The sequence below is a fragment of the Myripristis murdjan genome, chromosome 4 (assembly GCF_902150065.1).
Source record: "Myripristis murdjan chromosome 4, fMyrMur1.1, whole genome shotgun sequence".
NCBI classification, from domain to species: Eukaryota; Metazoa; Chordata; class Actinopteri; order Holocentriformes; family Holocentridae; genus Myripristis; species Myripristis murdjan.
In genome coordinates this window covers 6739937-6758354 of record NC_043983.1, presented here as the reverse complement: position 1 = coordinate 6758354, position 18418 = coordinate 6739937, and the positions used below count along the sequence as shown (strand labels likewise).

The window sequence follows — 18418 nt, the reverse complement described above, 5'->3', positions numbered from 1 at the left end:
GAGAGAGAGAGGGGGCTGATGAGTGGATCAAAGGCGGGGAAACACTGGAGGACTCGCACGGGCACACCGACACCGGCTCCCTATTAAAATTCGAACAGGGCAAACCAAGGGTAGAGAAACTAATACATAATGATTGGGTTCATTGACAGTGTGCGTGTTTAAATGTGTGTGTTTGTGTATGAGTGTGTGTCGTCTGCGGTGAAACAAAGCATCGGAAGATTCCCTTTTTTCCCATTTCACAGGATGCATCTTTTCTTAATTAGTTTGTTGATGAATGGAGCCCTTTGTGCATACTGGGAAGGCAAAAAAATGGGGTGACCTATGCATGAATAAGCCCAAATCACCTTGAATTAGCTCCATACCCAACAGTGTGTGTGTGTGTGTGTGTGTGTGTGTGTGTGTGTGTGTGTGTGTGTAAGGCTGAAAATTAAAGGCACTGCCTCGTCTGGGAGACAAATGCTGTTATCAGAGCTGAGGTGACACGAGTGAGTTTGCGTATGTGTGGATTACGACTCCAATGCGTTTTAATGGGAGGAAAAACCACTTTATAACCCTTTTGCCATATTCTGAGGAGAGAAAAAAAGTGCCTGCAAAAGACAAAACCAGGTAAACAGAGGCACATCCAGCTGGTCCGGACGAAAGAATTCAAAATGTCAAAATAAAAAAAAATGAACCTCGGACATGAGTGAATGATGAGCAGAGATGGAGCAGTCAGCTGGCTGCTAATGTTATATTTACCTCCGAATAATGTTGCTGTCTTCTGGGCAGAGTTTTGCATATCTCCCTGACATGTGCATAAATCAAATTATGCCCGATGTGGCTGCGACATGGAGGCATTCCATCAGCAACGCAAGAGGCAGAAATGATGTTTTACTCTTCCGGCGCACGGGGTGTGTGTTAAGTGTTTACTCATTAGGAAAAAGGGTTGAAATTGAAGTCTGCTCCGCAAAAATGCAAATGCGCTGCGCCGAAATAGAAATGCATGCTCCGGCAAATAACCCCGGCGACAGGGACAAGCCGAGTGAAGGCCATCCAGGCCCCCTCGGTGTGCACGCGTTTATCTGTTGGTTTATGTGTCGGTCGTAGGCGAGTCCCCCGCTGAGGAGAAAGATGTTGTATGCGAGACGCCATCGATGATGTATTGCAGGGGGTGTCACTGATCGTGTCCCTTCGCAAATACACAAAAACATACATACACGCGCACGCATGTGAGGACATAAAGACAGGTGTGAGACAAGGGAAACAAATAAAACACAGCGGTGAACATATGTGGACAATAATGATCACTTCTGGCTAGAAGAGGCTCATAATTTGCGCAGGTATGAGCAATAACAAGCTCATTGCTGTCAGGGCATGCACCATGGCAGGCCTCACTCCGTTCAAAAGCCTCATCAGAGAGGAAGAGGAGAGCCGCCGAGTCACAGGGCACATTAGAGGGGCCAGCCGTAATTATAGTAAAAAAATCACACTGCTCTCTCTCCCTCCCACGTCATTTGAAATAGTGGATTAAGAGCAAAACCAGGTTTCTGAAGCTCAGCCATCTCCGGAGCTTTTCTCCCTGGTCAGCGTGTACGCGCCTGCGTGGCGGCCGCCTTATCTCATCTGAACCATCCACCTCGCACACGGCTCCCAGTCGATTTTTTACTCTCCAAGCCAGGGATGTCAGCTTAGGCCCCTGAAACTGGGTCATCCACAGGGACTTGGTAAAAAAAAAAAAAAAAAAGAAAAAAAAAAAGGGCTGGACACCGTCTGCAAAGCTGCCTGGACTGCGGACAGGTAAGGGAGAAAGGGATGGAGGGATTGGAGAGGAGTGGTGTAGAGGAGGAGGGGGAGGTCAGGACAGAACAGCGCTGCCCTGTTGCTGGGGGAGATATTTTTGGACAGCACGCCGGGGTCGCAGCGCCAGGCCTGTCAGCCTCTGCGCTCGTCTGGCCACGGGTGCCGCAGCCAAGGCAGAGGCAGGAGAGCCTCAAGGTCGCGCCCTCCACCTCCTCTGCTGACAGAAAGAGAGAGAGAGAGAGAGGGAGAGAGAGGAATGGAGGGAGGACGGAGGGCTGGGGAGGTCAGAGGAAGCTGGACGCCGTGCCGCCGTGATGGCTTTAAATAAAACTGGCTCCGTGCCTCTTGAGTGCGGGCGCGCACGCACGCACACACACACACACACACAGGGCAGCTTTCAGGTCAAGATGGAACAAGACAGGGCTGCTGGGTACACACTCTCATTTCTGAGGCAAGTGACAGGTCAAGAGTGTCACTTGTCCACAGGGGCCTCCAGTGGGAAACACGATATCACTCCGAGGCTGATGTGGACAGCCTGTCAAAGCTTTAACTTGTGTGAGCAGTGGATATCAGGTGGACAGGAAACCTGATCATCCATTAGAGTACAACAGTATTCAAATTCGGTGTTTATAATTAGTTACACTTGACTTTGCCCATTCATTGCTTTTACCACCGGCATTTGCACTGATACTATCTCAGGTAAATAACCGCACTGAAATAACACTATGCAAATCTATGCAGCTACTGACTGATGATGTAATTATTTGTATTTCTGGTTTACACGACAAAGAAGAAAAATTCTGCTTCAAGAAAACAGCTGAAAAGATGAGATGTGTTTGTTTAAACATTTTATTGCTATGTAAAATTAAAAAATCTCATACCTCCGATGAAAAAGTACTACTCATAAATAACACAAAAAAAGGGCAAAATAAAAATATTTGGCATTGTGAATTCATAGTCATTATATAGGGGGGAGAACACACTTTTAATTTTAGCAATTTTAGCACGGAATTGCTGCTCTACCTATTAGTCAGAATTGTTTTTTTTTTTTTTTTTTTGTAAATGCACACTGTAATGGATAATCTGTTGGCGCACTACCATCTTTAAAAGTCTCATGGGGTAGTAAACAGAGCACAGTCTACCTAAACATATAACACTGTTTCTCCCTATTAACATTTAAATACTTTATTTAACAAATCTCCTATGGTAATTGATTACATATTAACCTTAATTAAAACCCAATTGAGCACATTAAGTAGATGTGCTGAATACTGGCACCTCCCCTGTTTGTCCTGGCACTTGTACCTGCAGTAAAGGGGGGGAAATAGGACGCAGCTGCTAAAACAAGATATGGCTGCCATTCCCAGACAAAGCACCGCAGTTACAATACAATATATCTGGGCTGACGTGAAAATGTATGTGCCTCCTCCCCCCCCCCCCGCCCGCAAACTCACATCCATCAACATGCTGTACGATCCCAAAGTGATGCGACACATCCATGTACTTAAGACCACAGATCTAAAAACGCAGTGTCTTTTTCCTGTGAGTGCAGCCAATAAAAAGACACGATAATTAATGATAACAGAAAAAATTCAAGTATTTTCCATATGCGGTCACTCTGTCTAATGACTATCTGGATGAGGGACTAAAATCTATGCATGCAGAAACTACTGTAACGCACACCCCACTCGGCGGTGTCTTAAATTCCCTTTCTGTGACATACGGCAAAGTGCATATTAGAAACAGGATGCTCTCTGAGAATTAAGTTTGGCTCTTTACGCTGTGCTGTCAGCTCATTCACTAAGAAGCAAAGAGGCTCGGCTTACTACACTGACATTCTACACATTGTGTTGCGCCATCGAGCTGCACTTAATATCACACAAATAAAACATTAAGCTAGCGTTCAAAAGTTAAACGTTTTTTTTTTTTAAGTTTCCAGGCACCACCTCTCTACGGTACTTTGGACTGCGAAAACTAGAACATAAAGTGACTGTTAAAACATTTATAATAAACATAAAGCCTCTGATATAGGTTATGAAATAAATTAAATACAGACAGCATCAAAATAAAAGATCATAGCCAGCAAAAATAAGCCTTTTGTCGTTGTTGTTGTTCTTGTTTTTTTTTTTTTTTTTTTACATCCGCTCTCTCAAAGAAGGGATAGCTTTGTTGATAACATTCCATATCTGCATTCTGCATCCGCATTCACTGCATTCATGGAATACTTTACAAAATAAATAAGTACATAAATAAATAATCCTTGCATTTTTTAGTATTTGTTATTCTTTCCCTTTACAGTACCATGACTTGTAACTGTACAGTGAGCAGGTATAATACAGCGGTTACAACGAGAGAGGAGAGGGAGGGCGTAAACCCATTGTCTGGTGTTAATGGGGCTAAAGTTAGGGATAACGGGTACCGGTGGTCTGCTGGTCTGGCAGGAGCTGGTCTGGGCAGGGCCAAACTAAACTAAGCCCAACAAGACTCTTTATCTATCCCATATGGTCTGGTCTGTTTTGGTCTACCACAGGGGCTTAGGCCAAGGTCCAGGCTCCATCCTGTGTCCAATACTGCCCCAAACTCAGATCCAAACTGGAATTGCTGGGACCGGAGCTTGGCTGGGTGGAGGTTAAGGGTGGTTGAGGTCAAAAGGTGAGGTGTCAGAAGCCAGGGTTGCCACGGTGACCTCAGAACTGGCCCATCCTGGCAGCGAAGAGGCTGCGGGAGCGCGGCATGGCCGAGGAGACGCGGCCAAAGCTGGACGAAGGCCACTTCATGATGAACTGGGAGGTCACTGGCAGCAGATACCTGGACAGACGGACAAGAGAGAGGGACGGAGGGATAAAGGGAAAGGATGAACATAATGAGGGGATTAGATGTGCAAAGGTCAGAGTTTAGAGGTCAGGGCACATTAACCCTCGGCACAGTGCGCCTTCTTTTAAACCAGTGCAGTGTGAACGCTACCAGTTATGGTCAGCTCACATTTGCTCACTGTAATGATGGCCAGGTGAGTACAAGATCTTACAATTCTCAGATTAAAAAAACATATGGCCAGTGCCTCTGTAATCATATGGTAGAGTTTGCTCACATTACTTGTCCCTCTGTCAATCTGGAGGCGCAAGTTGAGATCCATATGCTATAAAGTATTGTATATGATGCAGAAGTTGTCTATTTATACATAGTGCTACAAAATACAGTCCTGTTTCACGGGCAATGTGCAATATCGATCTGTTCGGAGAGCAATGATTTATGGACCTCACAGTGGACAGAACCAGATCGAGGATGAATTTCATTCAGGACAAGAAAGTTTGGAATGCGCAAGCTGAATTTTCAAATTTGACCTTTAAACTTTTGGTATCATGAACAGAAAATCCTCACCTATCATTCCGCGGCATAGACGTCAGTACCTTTCTAAGACTTTTCTATGACACCTTCCACCGAGACAGAGCAGTGAGGCAGCTCCTGCTAACAGCGTTCCAGTACCTGAGAATGAGACCAGCGTCAGGTTGAGATAGAGTCAAGGAGGGCTGAGCCCTGCGCCTGCTGTCCTTAGCTGTTGGTTATGAGTCAGATGTGGTTGTCAGAGCAATGTCAGATGAGATGATCAAATCCTGGATAAAGTTAACTTGGATTGGGTTACACTGAGAGTAATGTGTTAGATGTTGGATTATTGCGTAGGAGACATGAGACCGGACATTTTAAGTTCCCCAAGACCGATCAGTTGGAAGAATTACTTACTTTATGAGGTTTTAAAGCACGTTTTGTCACATTGTGTGGTATTATATACGACCTCATTGCCACATCCACTACTCAGATCTTTCACTAATAAAAATCTACACATATACTATTAGTCAAACGAGTATAATGGTCAAAAGAAGTAGTCCCCATGGAAGAGTTAAAGATGTGACAATCTAATCAAAAGGCAGCCACTGGGGCTGAGGATTACAGAGTGTGAAAATAATATCTTCTTTTAAGCTGGTGGGGAGATAGCACACTTTTCCCTGACAGCCCTCATTCCTTGTGAAATAGCTCTTGGACAAATTAGCGGAGCAGCTTCTTCTAAAGTCGACCGGAAAGAAAAAAAGCCTGTCGCTGAGGGCATCCGCTTCAACACAGCCCCAGACCCAAGAGAATTAGGAGGGATTCAAATTAACTTCATTTAGTTCAACGAGAATGTCCTTGAAACAGCTTCAAGTGGGCCGTGGGTACTTGTCGAACGCGTCTTGTTCAGCTGTGGCTGAACTTGGCGAACAAGGGCACAGTCCAGCACCTCATTGAGACTCCATCACTCAAGCCTCGCAGAATAGATGGGGAGGATGAGCGTTACTATGACTAGTGCAGATGAGATACAGTTATTGGATTCCTCCCCTCTATATTTCTTATGGGTCTCTTCCTTGCTGTCTGTGCCTTATTCCATTCCAGCATGCTGTTTTATGAGATTCAGCAAAACCATATATTGGCTGGGATTCTGTTCTTGATTTTGGTGGAGTGACTTTTCCTCTCTGCTCTCCATTTCCATGAAGGCAGTCATGGCAATGCTGCTTGAAAAAAAAAAAGAAAGAAAGAAAGAAAGAAAGAAAATCAAATATTGAATGCATGCATTTACAGAGCGCCTAAAGGAACAAGAAAAAAGGATAGGAGGAAAAAACAGTGTTGCATACTCTTGAGAAACATTCGTGTTCTCTTGTAAAACATTTGTGTTCACTCAAATTTGTATTCCCCCAAGAAACATTTAGAGTGAAAAAAAAATAGATAGTTTTGCATGGAAATGTCAAAGTACTTCTGGCAAGTGTTTGCATGCTTGAGAAGGGTTATAGAAAATGGTAATACCAGCGAACAAACATATCAGATAACTTACCATAATGTATTCTGTACAAATGAAGTTCGACCGGAAAGCAATAAACCAGAGGTAGTTTGACATTTGCCCCCCCCCCGCCCCCACCAACTGCAAAAGTTTCTCAGGAGAAAGCAAATAGTTTTCAACATAATGCAAAAATGTTGATATATTTTCACTCTCTACCCATGCTCAATCTACATTTTTCTCCCCCATGTTCCCTTTAGGGGCTCCGTAAGCATTAGGGCTGTGTGTATTCTTCAGAGCGGCTCCACTATATTGACTTTGAGAATACTGTGTGCAAAGAAGGAATCGCATGGGGGTGTCAGGGTTCTCAGGTCCGAGCGGCCCACTGTCTCTGCAGGCCGTATTTAATTAGACCTTGCTTCAGCATCTTCCAGGTTCTTCCTGCTTTTGATCATGAAGAAGATCCTGGCAACAACGTGGACGCTTGAAAGCCAGGGGGTCGCCTCCGCATGGGTTTCTACTTTACTTCAATCTGTCAGTGGACACAGAGAGAGGAAGACACCACCTCGCTCCATTCATTACATGCAAAACTCAGCAGTGCATACGCAGTCGACCACTGTTCTCACTGACAGGCCTTCAATGCCACTGCTACGTCCTTTATCGAGACGCGGCTGCCACAGCGAATTAGCAGGAGGACGGGCAAAACGAAGTAGCACGATTAAGGATGGAGGGGGGCGATCGTAGCGATAGCTAACGCAATCAGAAAACCTGTGGCACACAGTGGCTTGAAGGTTATCTGCTACCCACATTCATCCAAACACCCCAATTAACCCTAATTACCGCCACAGTTTTCAGACAGATGAAAGTTAACAGGATCTGAAACTTTTGTCATTATGGGAAAATTGTCTTTGTTTAGTGACAGTTTTTCCGGGCTTAACATGTGAAAGTCATTAGTGGATTCATTTGGCTCGCCCCTCACTTCTGCCCACACAGACTGAGGCACTTTTCTCAGACCCAGGAGGCTATTAACACACCTGATCAAGGCACTCCACTGAGGAAGGATGCTTGAACAAGAGCGGGCAGGTGTGGTCAACAACAGAGACCCCCAAGATCCTAGCTCTCAGGCCCACTTTGACGTGTGCCAAAGGCTGCCACGAGCTGCGCAAGTGTGTGTGTGTGTGTGTGTGTGTGTGTGTGTGTGTGTGTGTATGCAAATTCACTACAGCTGAATTTAAATGTATGATGTGTGATTTCAGTGTGTGCATTGGTATGAACAAACACCTGTCAGGTGACAGGAGCTGGAGTAGTGAGGTGGTGGGAGGTGTGCCAAAACTGTGCTGTAGCTGGGTTTCCATCCAAACATATTTTTTTGATGTGTCAAATTAGAAAAGTTGAATGGCAATGGCAAATTTCATCAATGTCACAAAAAAAGGCTTGGCGCTAACTTGAAGTGGATTTCATTTTTGCTATTTAAGAAATTATGCGGTAAATAGCAATGAAAACGCATTTGTCAAAGAAAAGATGACGGCTTGATATGATCAGTGTGATGAAGAGTACAGGCTCACAGCTTGACAGTTTCCAAAGTGGCTTTTGGCAACCTGAAACGTCTGGAAAATGTCTATCCACCATGGCCTCTCAGAAATATCACACTTGCTGTTGCTTGCATGACTAAGATGGGCATCATGGCGGTATGACAATATCAGGCATATATGCTTGATATAAACATATACATTCATGCTTGTGTAACAGACACATTGTGTGTGTTGCACGTTTGCACACACGCGGGCACACACACATGTACACACACACAACTTTTAACCTCCCTCCATACAAAACTTATGCAATCAATGAAAAAAATCATTTCAACTATTTCTCAGCTATTTGACGACCACAGAGTTGCTGCTCTGTGAGGGCATTCCCTGCATGCCTGATGGAGAGATGGACCCTTTATGCTGTAAAACTGCGACCACAAAGTGCAAGGGGAGCCATTTTGTGTCTTCTTGTGACAAGAAGAGTGGTCCTGTGTGCAGCGCCGTGAGTTGATCGTGGCACTGAGGTTGTGCAGGTGAGGGGTTTGACCACTCACGGTAAAAATGGACGCACTCAGGCTACTGCAAGGCGCTTTGGATCAAAGCATCGACTGAAAGGCATGTGTTATGCGGCAGCAGTTGGCTAGTGATGTGCAGCGAGTTGACCAAATGGTTGCGGTGCTAGCAGGCAGTGCTCCAAACAGTCTCAATATGTTTCCTTCTCCTGCCTCCTTTCCTTCAAATTCACTCTTCATATCATAGACTAAATTGCAAAATGTCAATGTGGTCAATTCAATCCAACCATCACTTGTTTGATTGTTAGTCAGGAAAAGGAGAGGAGGCCATGCTAGACTGTTGGTGGTGCAGCCAAAGTGACCATCACTGAGCAGGTGGGGCCAAGCCATCAGCATGGCTGGGAGGGTGGTGAGAGCGGCAGAAAGCGGTGAATGGGGAGCGTGCTGGAAGATGGGGGGGGGTTTAGCGGAACTAAACCAAGCAGAGACCTGCATCGAGGGGCGAAGTGACGGAGGAAGAGGAGGAAGAAGAAGCGGCAGCAGCGGCAGCAGAGGCGGAGCCATGGGCAGAGGCTGGTCCAGCAGCCAATGGTAAGCTTTTTTACACAGACATATATAGACACACAGAGGGAAATAAGGAGAAACACACCAATGCACGCTTAAATGGAGTCGCAAGGATACCTCCTAAAAATTATGGATACACCAGTGTATAATTTTCATGCATGCTCAAGTCACTAAATCCAATTCCAGCTACATCTTTTAAATCCCCACATAAATGGCTGATGAATTCATACGCTCTATGCACTTAAATCCATCCTCAAAACAATTTGGCTGAAGACGATACGATCAAAGGCAAAGACGTCAGATTAGTCGAAACATTTGTAGCACGGCAACTGTAGCCTATAGTATAAACACAGTCCCCCTCCCCGCACGCATTTTTTTCTTACAGTGGAGGTTTTTATAGGCGCAAAGTGATAGCCTGTTAAAATATGTGTAAGAGTTATGAATCATGTAAAGCGAGGCCCCGGGAAAAAAGGAGCTCTCTCTCTCATAAGGTCATTTGCAGCACAGGCTCATCTGGGCTCTAATTGAATTAAGCAGGCCTCGGGGGGCCCCGGGCTAACCTGAGCGCTAATCTGTGGGCCATTATTTCCTGTTAACAGCACTCTCTATCCCTCTCCCCACCTCCCCCCCCTCCCTCCTGTCAGCTAGCCCAAAGCATATGTGCTTTAAAAGTTCGCTCGCTCCAAACCTCAGCTGCCGTCTCCTGCAGGGATCAACCTTAAAAATAGAATAAAGCTGGTTTTCTTTCTTTGCTTTTTTTCATAACAGAGTGAGGTTTTTTTTTTTTTTGAAGATGATAAGGCTCCACGAAGGAGGAGGGGGGGTGAAACATTTCCTGAAAAAGGTCCAGCGTTGAAAGTTTCAAATCTAAATTTATATGTCTGAGCGTGCACGTGTGTGTGTGTGATTGTGCACCTGTCCAAGTGCTGGGTAGAAAAAAATTCATAACATTCCAGCGACATAAAATATAGCCTGCACTGCCCACCTCATACAATTCATATGGATGTAGTTTAGTTCAGCGTTTTCTAACAGTTAACCCCTTTTGAGCACTTTGACTTACTTTTTGGACCAAAACTCCACAAGCGTCCTTTTTGACTTCTCGTCAACAGCGATAAATGCATCCCTCTGTCACAGAGTGTTTACACAATATGCTTTGATAATGTACAAGTCAAGGCTAACTTACTACAATTCACTCTAATTCCTGTTCGAAAAATGTGACAAAACTGCTCCGGAAAACTTTAAACGCTATGCATAGGAAATTCCATCTTACGAATACTTGGCGAGCAGGTAGTTTTGCTACATTTACTATAAATCCATTAACATTTGTGCAGCTGAAAGGAAGTGTTTTTTTTTTTTTTTTCCAGGTGCATTCAGGTTCTCTTCAGCTTTGTTGAGTGCTTGTGACTGGCAGCTCAGAGGGCAGACAACATTCACCTAGACGTTTTTTTTTTTTTTTTAACATAAATGGGAGTGAAAAGGGGAATGCTGGCACTGACTTCTACGCTACCAAAACACATTCTGTACACACTTAAGCAACCGATATTTGTGACAGACAGACACGGTCATAACTGTTGACAAGAAGCCGAAACAGGACCAGTTCCATTAAGAGGTGAGGACTTCTCATAACGACCTTTACAGGGGTGTAGTCCCCTCCCTCTCGTCCTCTGGGACGTCAATGAGTGAACAGGGGCAATTCAGAGCCTTGCTCGAGGACAAGAGCGCAGGATAGAACCTGGGACTTTCCTATATTGCTCCATCGCTTGAAGCATACCCCACCGCACACTATATAGCCTTCTATTTGGTGAAGAAGAAATGCCTTGAAAAGAATCTTGGAAAAAATAAATAAATAAGCGGATATTGGACGTTGAGCGATCGGGTGTCCTCACCTGGTGTCGTCCCATTCGGGGCTCAGTCCGGTCAGGGAGCCGCGGGACTCGGAGACAAACTTGTAGACGACCAGCAGGCAGTCTCGGCACAGCTGGACCAGCCGGCGACAGCACTGAAGCTCCTGGGGCGACACCACCTCGCTGCTCTTACTGAAGATGGTCTCCCACGACGCGCTGGGGAACAGAGGAGAACGCACACACACACACACACACAAGCACTCAGTTATACAAAGTTATGGTTACACAGCACCGGGAACTGGTGTTTATACATGCGTCATTTCACTGAAATGCATAGAAATACAGAGCGATGTGCGAATCTGCATGAGCACACACACACACACACACACACACACACACACACACAGGACAGGCATGTAGGAAGACAGACAGAAACACAGCGAGGGAGGATGAAACAAATCTAAGTACAGTTAACCCTTTTTACAACCCCGGACATACCCCTGACTGTGAGAACGCTTCAACAACTGAGACACGGAACCCCGGGGGGTGCGTTTGATGTCTCCCCTCTTTCACTCCTTGGGAGGCGGGGGGTGCTTTCTCTGAAAGGGTTCAAAACTGTGCGTGTTTCCATCTCTCCCTCTAAGTCTTTTTCAAAGCCTGTTGAATTCGGCGGCCCACAATAGCCGCCAGGCCGTTTGATTGTTGTTAAGTCCCTTAGATAAAATATCAAACAAGAGGGGGAGAGGAGCAGGAAGGGTGGAGGGTGGTGGTGGGTGGGGTGGGGGGTCGCACTCGGATTTGGAGTGTGCTTTTTGAGGTGCGATGCTTCACCGTCGCTGCGTGACATTGGGGCCCCCCATGGCGTTCATCTCTGTAGGGGCCGCGGCCTGCCATGGGGAGGGGCCGGCCAACAGGCTAGCCGGCTAGCTGGTTCATCCAGGGCAGGCTGTGATCAGACAAAAGCAGCATGGGGCGCAGCGTGCTGGGGGTAGTGATGTGTAGGCTAGGCTAGGCTAGGCTAATCCCCCCTCGGGCCACAACACCCCCCCCCCACCCCCCAGCTCCGCTCAAAGGGAAAATCTGGCCATTCGATCATCAAGCCTTAATCTTCCCTCTCTTTCTTTCTTTTTTTTTTTTTTTTTTTAACAACGTCTCATTTTCGCACTCACATCCTCTTTTTTCTCTGTTACCTACTCACGCCATTTTTCTCCCTCTCCTTATCATTCCCCTGATCTCTATCACTTACGTTCTCCCTGTCTGACTCTCTTTCATTTACTGCCGCTAAGGAAGCAAGGGAGGAGGGAAATGGAGAGTTAAGGGCAGCGGCTACAGTTAAACCCTGTGAGCCCTCTGTGGCGGGGGAGACACGGCCGCTGAACAACTGAACTGTAAAGAATACGGAGAGAGGGAAGTGCGGCAAGGTCGCACCTTCATCAGAGATGAGATGAAAAGCTGCAAGCACAGCAGCTGTCTGTATGCCTTGGTCTGTGTGTGTGTGTGTGTGTGTGTGTCTGTCTGTCTGTTTAAGGGTACAAATGTGGGTCTTTGAAGAAGCAAATGTGTGGGAACCGATCAGTGCATTTAGAGATGTTCTGCACCTGTGCATGTGTGTGTGTGTGTGTGTGTGTGTGTGTGAGTGTGTGTCTTGGAGGGAAGCAGTACAAGTATTTAAGGAGACCAATACTTGCCATTTGAATGTGTGTATGTGTGTGTGTGTGTGTTCATTTTCAGAAAAGCAATCTTTAATGAAGCCACTGTTTTAAAAAGCCTGCATTTCAAGGCATGTGTGCATGTATTTGTGTGTGTGTGCGTGTGTGTGTGTGTGAGGCATGCAAAGTTCTACAGGGAGACGATCAAGTGGAAAACCTGATCTTGTGGAAAGCCACTGTCTGTCACATCAAAAAACGAAGAAAAAAATAATAAAACAAAAAAAATGGAGCCACCAGAAAACTTCAAAGTGTCAGATAACAAACCAAAGTAAGGGAAGTAAGAGGCCCTCTATCGCCTTTTTCCTCCTCTCTGCCCTCCCCTTTCCTTTTACTTCTTCTCATCTGTGAAAAAGCACTGATCAACGGCCAAGATCTGTGGCCTTATTTTGCGCCCCGTCTCCTCAGCAGAGAAACATGTTGCTTTCATCCCCGAGAGCTTTTAGAAAAGATGAGTGCAGCGGGGTCTGGTCGGTTTGTCGGTCCGTCTCTGTCTGTCTGCCGGTGTCGCTTCCCAAGCCGTGTCTAATAAAGGCAAAATGCCCCCGCTGTCACTCAAAGACGTATAGAGATGAATGCTGGGCATAGGGATATGGGAAGATCGCGTGGTGCGTGAACTCCTTGTTATGAAGACGAAAGATTCGTGTTAGGGGAAGGACTAGAGCGGAAATTGGACTGGCTGTGATCACATACGGCATGCGTGTGTTGATCCTGAAGAGGGGCTTCAAAGTTTCAGCGCTCATGATGTCAATTCAATCAGCGCAAAAATAAGTTTTAGGTCAGGATATACGCGGCTATTAATGAGGTGATTTTATAAATGTGTAAAAGAATAGTTTCCTTGAGGTTAAATAGGAAGGTGCTTGCTGTAATCTATCCACAGAAATCATGGAACTAGAAGTGATGATCTCATTCATCTCTCTGCTGAAATCCAATATGGCGACAGGTCATTCAATGGAAAAATGTGTGAGATTATGGGAGCAAACGTGCTACCGTAGGGACAGAAATTAAAGGCATTCGGGGAGAAAGAAGAGGTGTAACTCAGGACAAATGGGGTTAGCTGCTGCTCACAGCAGACCTCATGTACAAAGCTCATGTCAGCTAATCACACTGTGGGCATAACTCTGTTATTCTATAGAAATTCAGTGAGAGGCAATGTTATACACTGCACATATGCCTTGCTATTAGGAAAAGCAACTACATCCCTTTCATACATGACACAGAGGACGGTTTTGCACCAAATATTTACTATGTTGGCCATTTACCACAGGCCTATGTCATCTAATATTTTTTTAAAAGTTAAACACGCTGTTTATTACCTCAGCCAATGAAGCTGGGCGGAGGTTGTGAGTGAAATTGCCACTTCTAGTTCATTTATGATTTCTATCAAATAAATGTAACCATGATATTTTTTACCACAGACCTTGCGATGGATAAGTGCAAGGATTTTCTTAGCTTTTTCTTTACAAGCATGACAGGTGAGTAAATTGGGTTTATCTACAAAAGGCATTTTCCCAACAGGTACGTATAAAGGCAGTAACATCAGACACGTTCACTCTGCTGCAGAAGAACAGAACTCAAGTCCCTTTAATGACTTTCTAAGGTCTGTTTCTAAAATCAAATTTAAGACTTTTTAAGACCTGCGAGACAACCTGTTACTTGGTAGAAGAGGGTTTCTGAGCCTCGCACCCATGAAACCCATCAGAAATGTATCATTTTAAATGACGGCAGCTAAAATCTTCTGTTCATCTCCATACAGAGCCCAGCCCTGTCAAATGTCCTCTTGTCCTCCTGAGACCCAGCCTATTCAATTATATCCTCTGTAGTGGACATCAATTGATCGTCTATATCCTTTTACTCATTTGAGCTACCCTATGAAGTCCTGGTGTACAGAGGACATCCAGGCCTTTCCAATGATATCTCATGTGATAAGGTGGGATGAGGGGAACACCCACTTTCTATTGAGCCAAAATGGCAGCTGCAGAAAAACGCACATGTTGTGAAAAAAGAAACAGCAAGTCAAATATTGTTTAGCTATTGGTTTTTACTTATGAAAATTATATATTTTCTTGTTAATGGCATTGATTGTCTGTAATTGATTATCTGTGATTATTTGATTGGTTTTTATTTAAATTTAAAATTATCTGTTTTTTGCAGTAAAATCCACTACAGTTGGACGTACTGTAAAATCTAAAATAAAAATATTTTTGTGAAATTCTAAATTGTGAGTTGTTGTTTTAATTCTAAATAGACAAGAAATCACAAAAAAAGTTAAATTGGAGGACACTTTTTTCCCTCGGGTCTCAGGAGGTTATCCAAACTCCTGTCCCGGCTCTGTCCCGGCTGGCCTACCCGGTGTTTGAGAAGCAGTTCCACAGGCCCTGGCCGTGGCTCCAGAGCAGCCGGTTGAAGACGCGGTTGAAGAGGCGGTAGAGGTGGAGGCTCTCGACGTCTGGCTCCCTCCAGATCCGCTGCAGTGCCGAGCGCACATTGGTACGTACAATGTCCAACACCTGAACAACAGAGAAAGAGAATGAGAGGACGACGGGGTGAAAGAGAGAAAGAGCGCGAGAGAGAGAGAGAGAGAGAGGACAGGTTCAAATCACGCTTGTCAGACTGAATGAAATGCTGCAAGACCAAGGCGACGGCATTTCAAATTAATATGTGCACGGTGGAATTTGTTCCAACTGGAAGATTTCTCCCATTTTATTACCTGGCTTTCATACCTTGAAGTTAGCAGCCATGGAGGCTAATGCATTCGCTCAGGAACAGAAGAGAGGGCAAGCGTGCGTTTATGAGCCGTGCACACACACAGATGCACGCACACACTCGCTCTCGCATGGACACAAACACTTACGTACACACACACACCCAGACGCGCTCGTTCATTTGTACAACTTAATGCAAGCATATACAAAACAATCATTTCCATGCGCTGCACACACTGAGTGCACTGATAATGAGTGTATGTCTACTCTGTGAGTATGGTGTGTGTGTGTGTGTGTGTCGGGAGGGGGCGGGGGGAGGCTGCGTTAGAGGTAGGACAGGAAGTGCTGGGACCGACAGTGGAGAGCCAGAAGAGAGGACTAATTGCCATGCCGACGTCAGTCTGTCAGAGAGGGTGTCAGAAGTTCCCGGGCGGTCTGAAGACCCCTGCACCAGCCTTCCATCTCCCCTTCGCCGCTTTCTCGCTCTCCTCCGTCTCACCCCCTTCCTCCCCCCTTTCTCTCTCTCTTCTCACCCCGCTCAGAGCACGGTGCTGTGGCTCTTTTGGCTTTGATTCCTCGCTCCTCATTACTGACGTGTCTGCCCGACTGTATGTGTGTGTGTGTGTGTGTGTGTGCGTGTTTGTGATACGAAGAGGCGAGATTTCTCCACGGCAATTGGAGTTGTAACAGGCAAGTGTGACACAAATACACGCGCGCAGACACACTGATAGATGAGTAAACACGCGCGCACACACACACACACACACAAGATTTTGGTATGGTAATGAGATGGCAGAGTGTTGGGCGCTATATTCCTGACCTCTGCCTGCTGCTCATTAGGTCGCCCCACTCCAAATAAAACATCAGCTCGCAGCGCCACAGCCCACAACATAGCCAAGCACAGTCGTGCAGAAAGGAACGGCTGAGAGATCACATCATTACTGACACGCCTGCTGGATGCCATTTCACGTCTAGTCCCCCTTTTTCTGTTTTGTTTACATCCTATTTGGTGTCTGCACCTCTCACTCTGTCTGACACAGTAATGATTTTCATGCTTGTTTTATTTATTTTCGCTGTAACGTTTGATTTGGAGATTATTTTTTTTGTGATTTTTTTAAAAGTTGTGAGGAAAAAGTTCAAAGGGGATAGGTAAGAGTAGTGACATTTTGTCACACGCGCCGATGTCTACATTGTTTGTTGTTGTCAGGCAGGCTGGTGAGGGCAGAAGTAGGTGAGTTATGTACTTGAAGTGAAATATGGCTCTTTTTTTTTTTTTATGGTGGTCTGAATTGACATAATGAAAAAATGAAACAGTTCTTCATACCAATGTTACAGCACCTCATTGTTATTGTTGTGAAAGCACCGGCTGTTTACCGTAACAATTTCCCTCCAAAGCACATTTTGTGGGTCCTTGAGGCCTAACAAACATGTGGAATACATTTGCGGCCGAAAAGCCTTATTTTGGAATATTTTCAAAGTTGTAGAATGTCGCCCCCTTGCTTATGGCGTGCATGCATAAACAATGCAGGGAGTTCCTAGTGTGCACTGTAGCACCGCTAGTGGTCGCGAGCTACATCTGGTACCTTTAATAAGGATGACTCACCTTTCGTTGTTTGGTCGAGTCCAACTTCACCAGCCAATAAGAGGCCACCTTTGGTTTGTGGTATTTCCAGTTGTCAAGGATCTGAGAAGAAAACGTCAGGGTGAGACAATCCTGCATAAGCGTTTTAAAGGAATCATGTCAAACTATAAAAGAACACCGCAATTCACAGACGTAACATCCAATCCACCTCCATTTATTCACATCTCTCTCTCTCTCTCTCTGTCTCTCTCTCCATTTCTCTCCTCATTCTCTGGTTTCCGGGGCTGTATAGTTACTACAGTATTGTGATGGAACAGCCATCGTGTTGTGCGATTCAATCACTGCCAGTGAAAAGAAAAACTAATCGAAAAGAAAATCAGCGGGTAGAGATGGCAAAGGGGACAAGGCCTTTTTAACTTGAAGACAGGCCATCAGGAGATGTATAGAGATTCCCTGTATACGTCATGCGGCTCTACAGCGACCTGCCACTGCCTTGCTAGTGGTTCCGGCAGGGCATAATTTGACTTGAAGTGGCTGCTTTTCTTACATTATTTTAAAACCGAATGAACGCTCCGAAAAGGGAGAGAGGTGCAAGAAAACAAAAGAGCTGCTACAGAGCTCATACCAAAAAGCCATGCACTCGCTCACCCTGGCACACTTTTCCCCTCACATTTTGTGTCGATTCTTGGCTGAAGAGGTGAATTTAAATGTAGCAGGGCTGCGGGATATTGATCAAGTGGTGATCTTTGGTACTTTAGCAGAAACTTGTGTTTTGAGGGTGTGTATCAAAAATCCTCGGGGCGTGTTTCGTGATGCTCAGAACCTGTGGTGTGGATATTCCCATGTGCTCGCTCCTAGTGCCAACATCACTGTGTACCTACAGGCGCTGTTATTGTTGCTGTGTTGACTTAGGCTACATCTCCCCGCTGGTGCTCAAAAACCTCTCACGTAGCGCGCTAGATCCCCAGCAAACACTGCTCCCACTGGGAAGCTGTAGAGTAAACTTTAAGTGTATACACACACACACACACACACACACATACACAATCCACACAAGGATTCACAGAGAGGGGGCTAAGGTGCACAGTAAACACACTTCTATTTTCCTTGCATGAAGTTACTTGTTTGGTATTCTCTCTTGACAAGAACCATTTGTACCTAGACTGGGTGCTCCGCGTGCTCATTTGTCACATTTTTTTCATGCATATACAAATTACCCTCAATTAAAGCGCAACAAAAGCACTCGATACATTTCAACTTTGGAGCGACTTGAAAAATAAAAGCTGGCAATTACTCGGATGCAAACACGTTGTTAGCCCAATTAGCCCTCAACTTTAAATCATGGCAAACGTAAAATGCCAAAGATTGTTTTCGTGCCAGGTGAACACTCCTC

The 18418-nt window shown here is 45.4% G+C and overlaps 1 protein-coding gene across 1 annotated transcript in view; it reads right to left on the bottom strand.

The window, feature by feature from the left end:
- Positions 1-2610: 2610 nt before the first annotated feature.
- ttll7 (tubulin tyrosine ligase-like family, member 7) overlaps positions 2611-18418 on the bottom strand; it is a 69397-nt gene continuing 53589 nt past the window's right edge. The window contains exons 17-20 of the mRNA XM_030048997.1: positions 17047-17127; positions 15088-15248; positions 11075-11248; positions 2611-4587 (exon numbers count right to left, since the gene is read on the bottom strand). Of these exons, the coding sequence (XP_029904857.1) occupies positions 4467-4587; positions 11075-11248; positions 15088-15248; positions 17047-17127 (537 nt within the window). The 3' untranslated portion in view covers positions 2611-4466. The remainder of the gene's footprint in view (positions 4588-11074; positions 11249-15087; positions 15249-17046; positions 17128-18418) is intronic.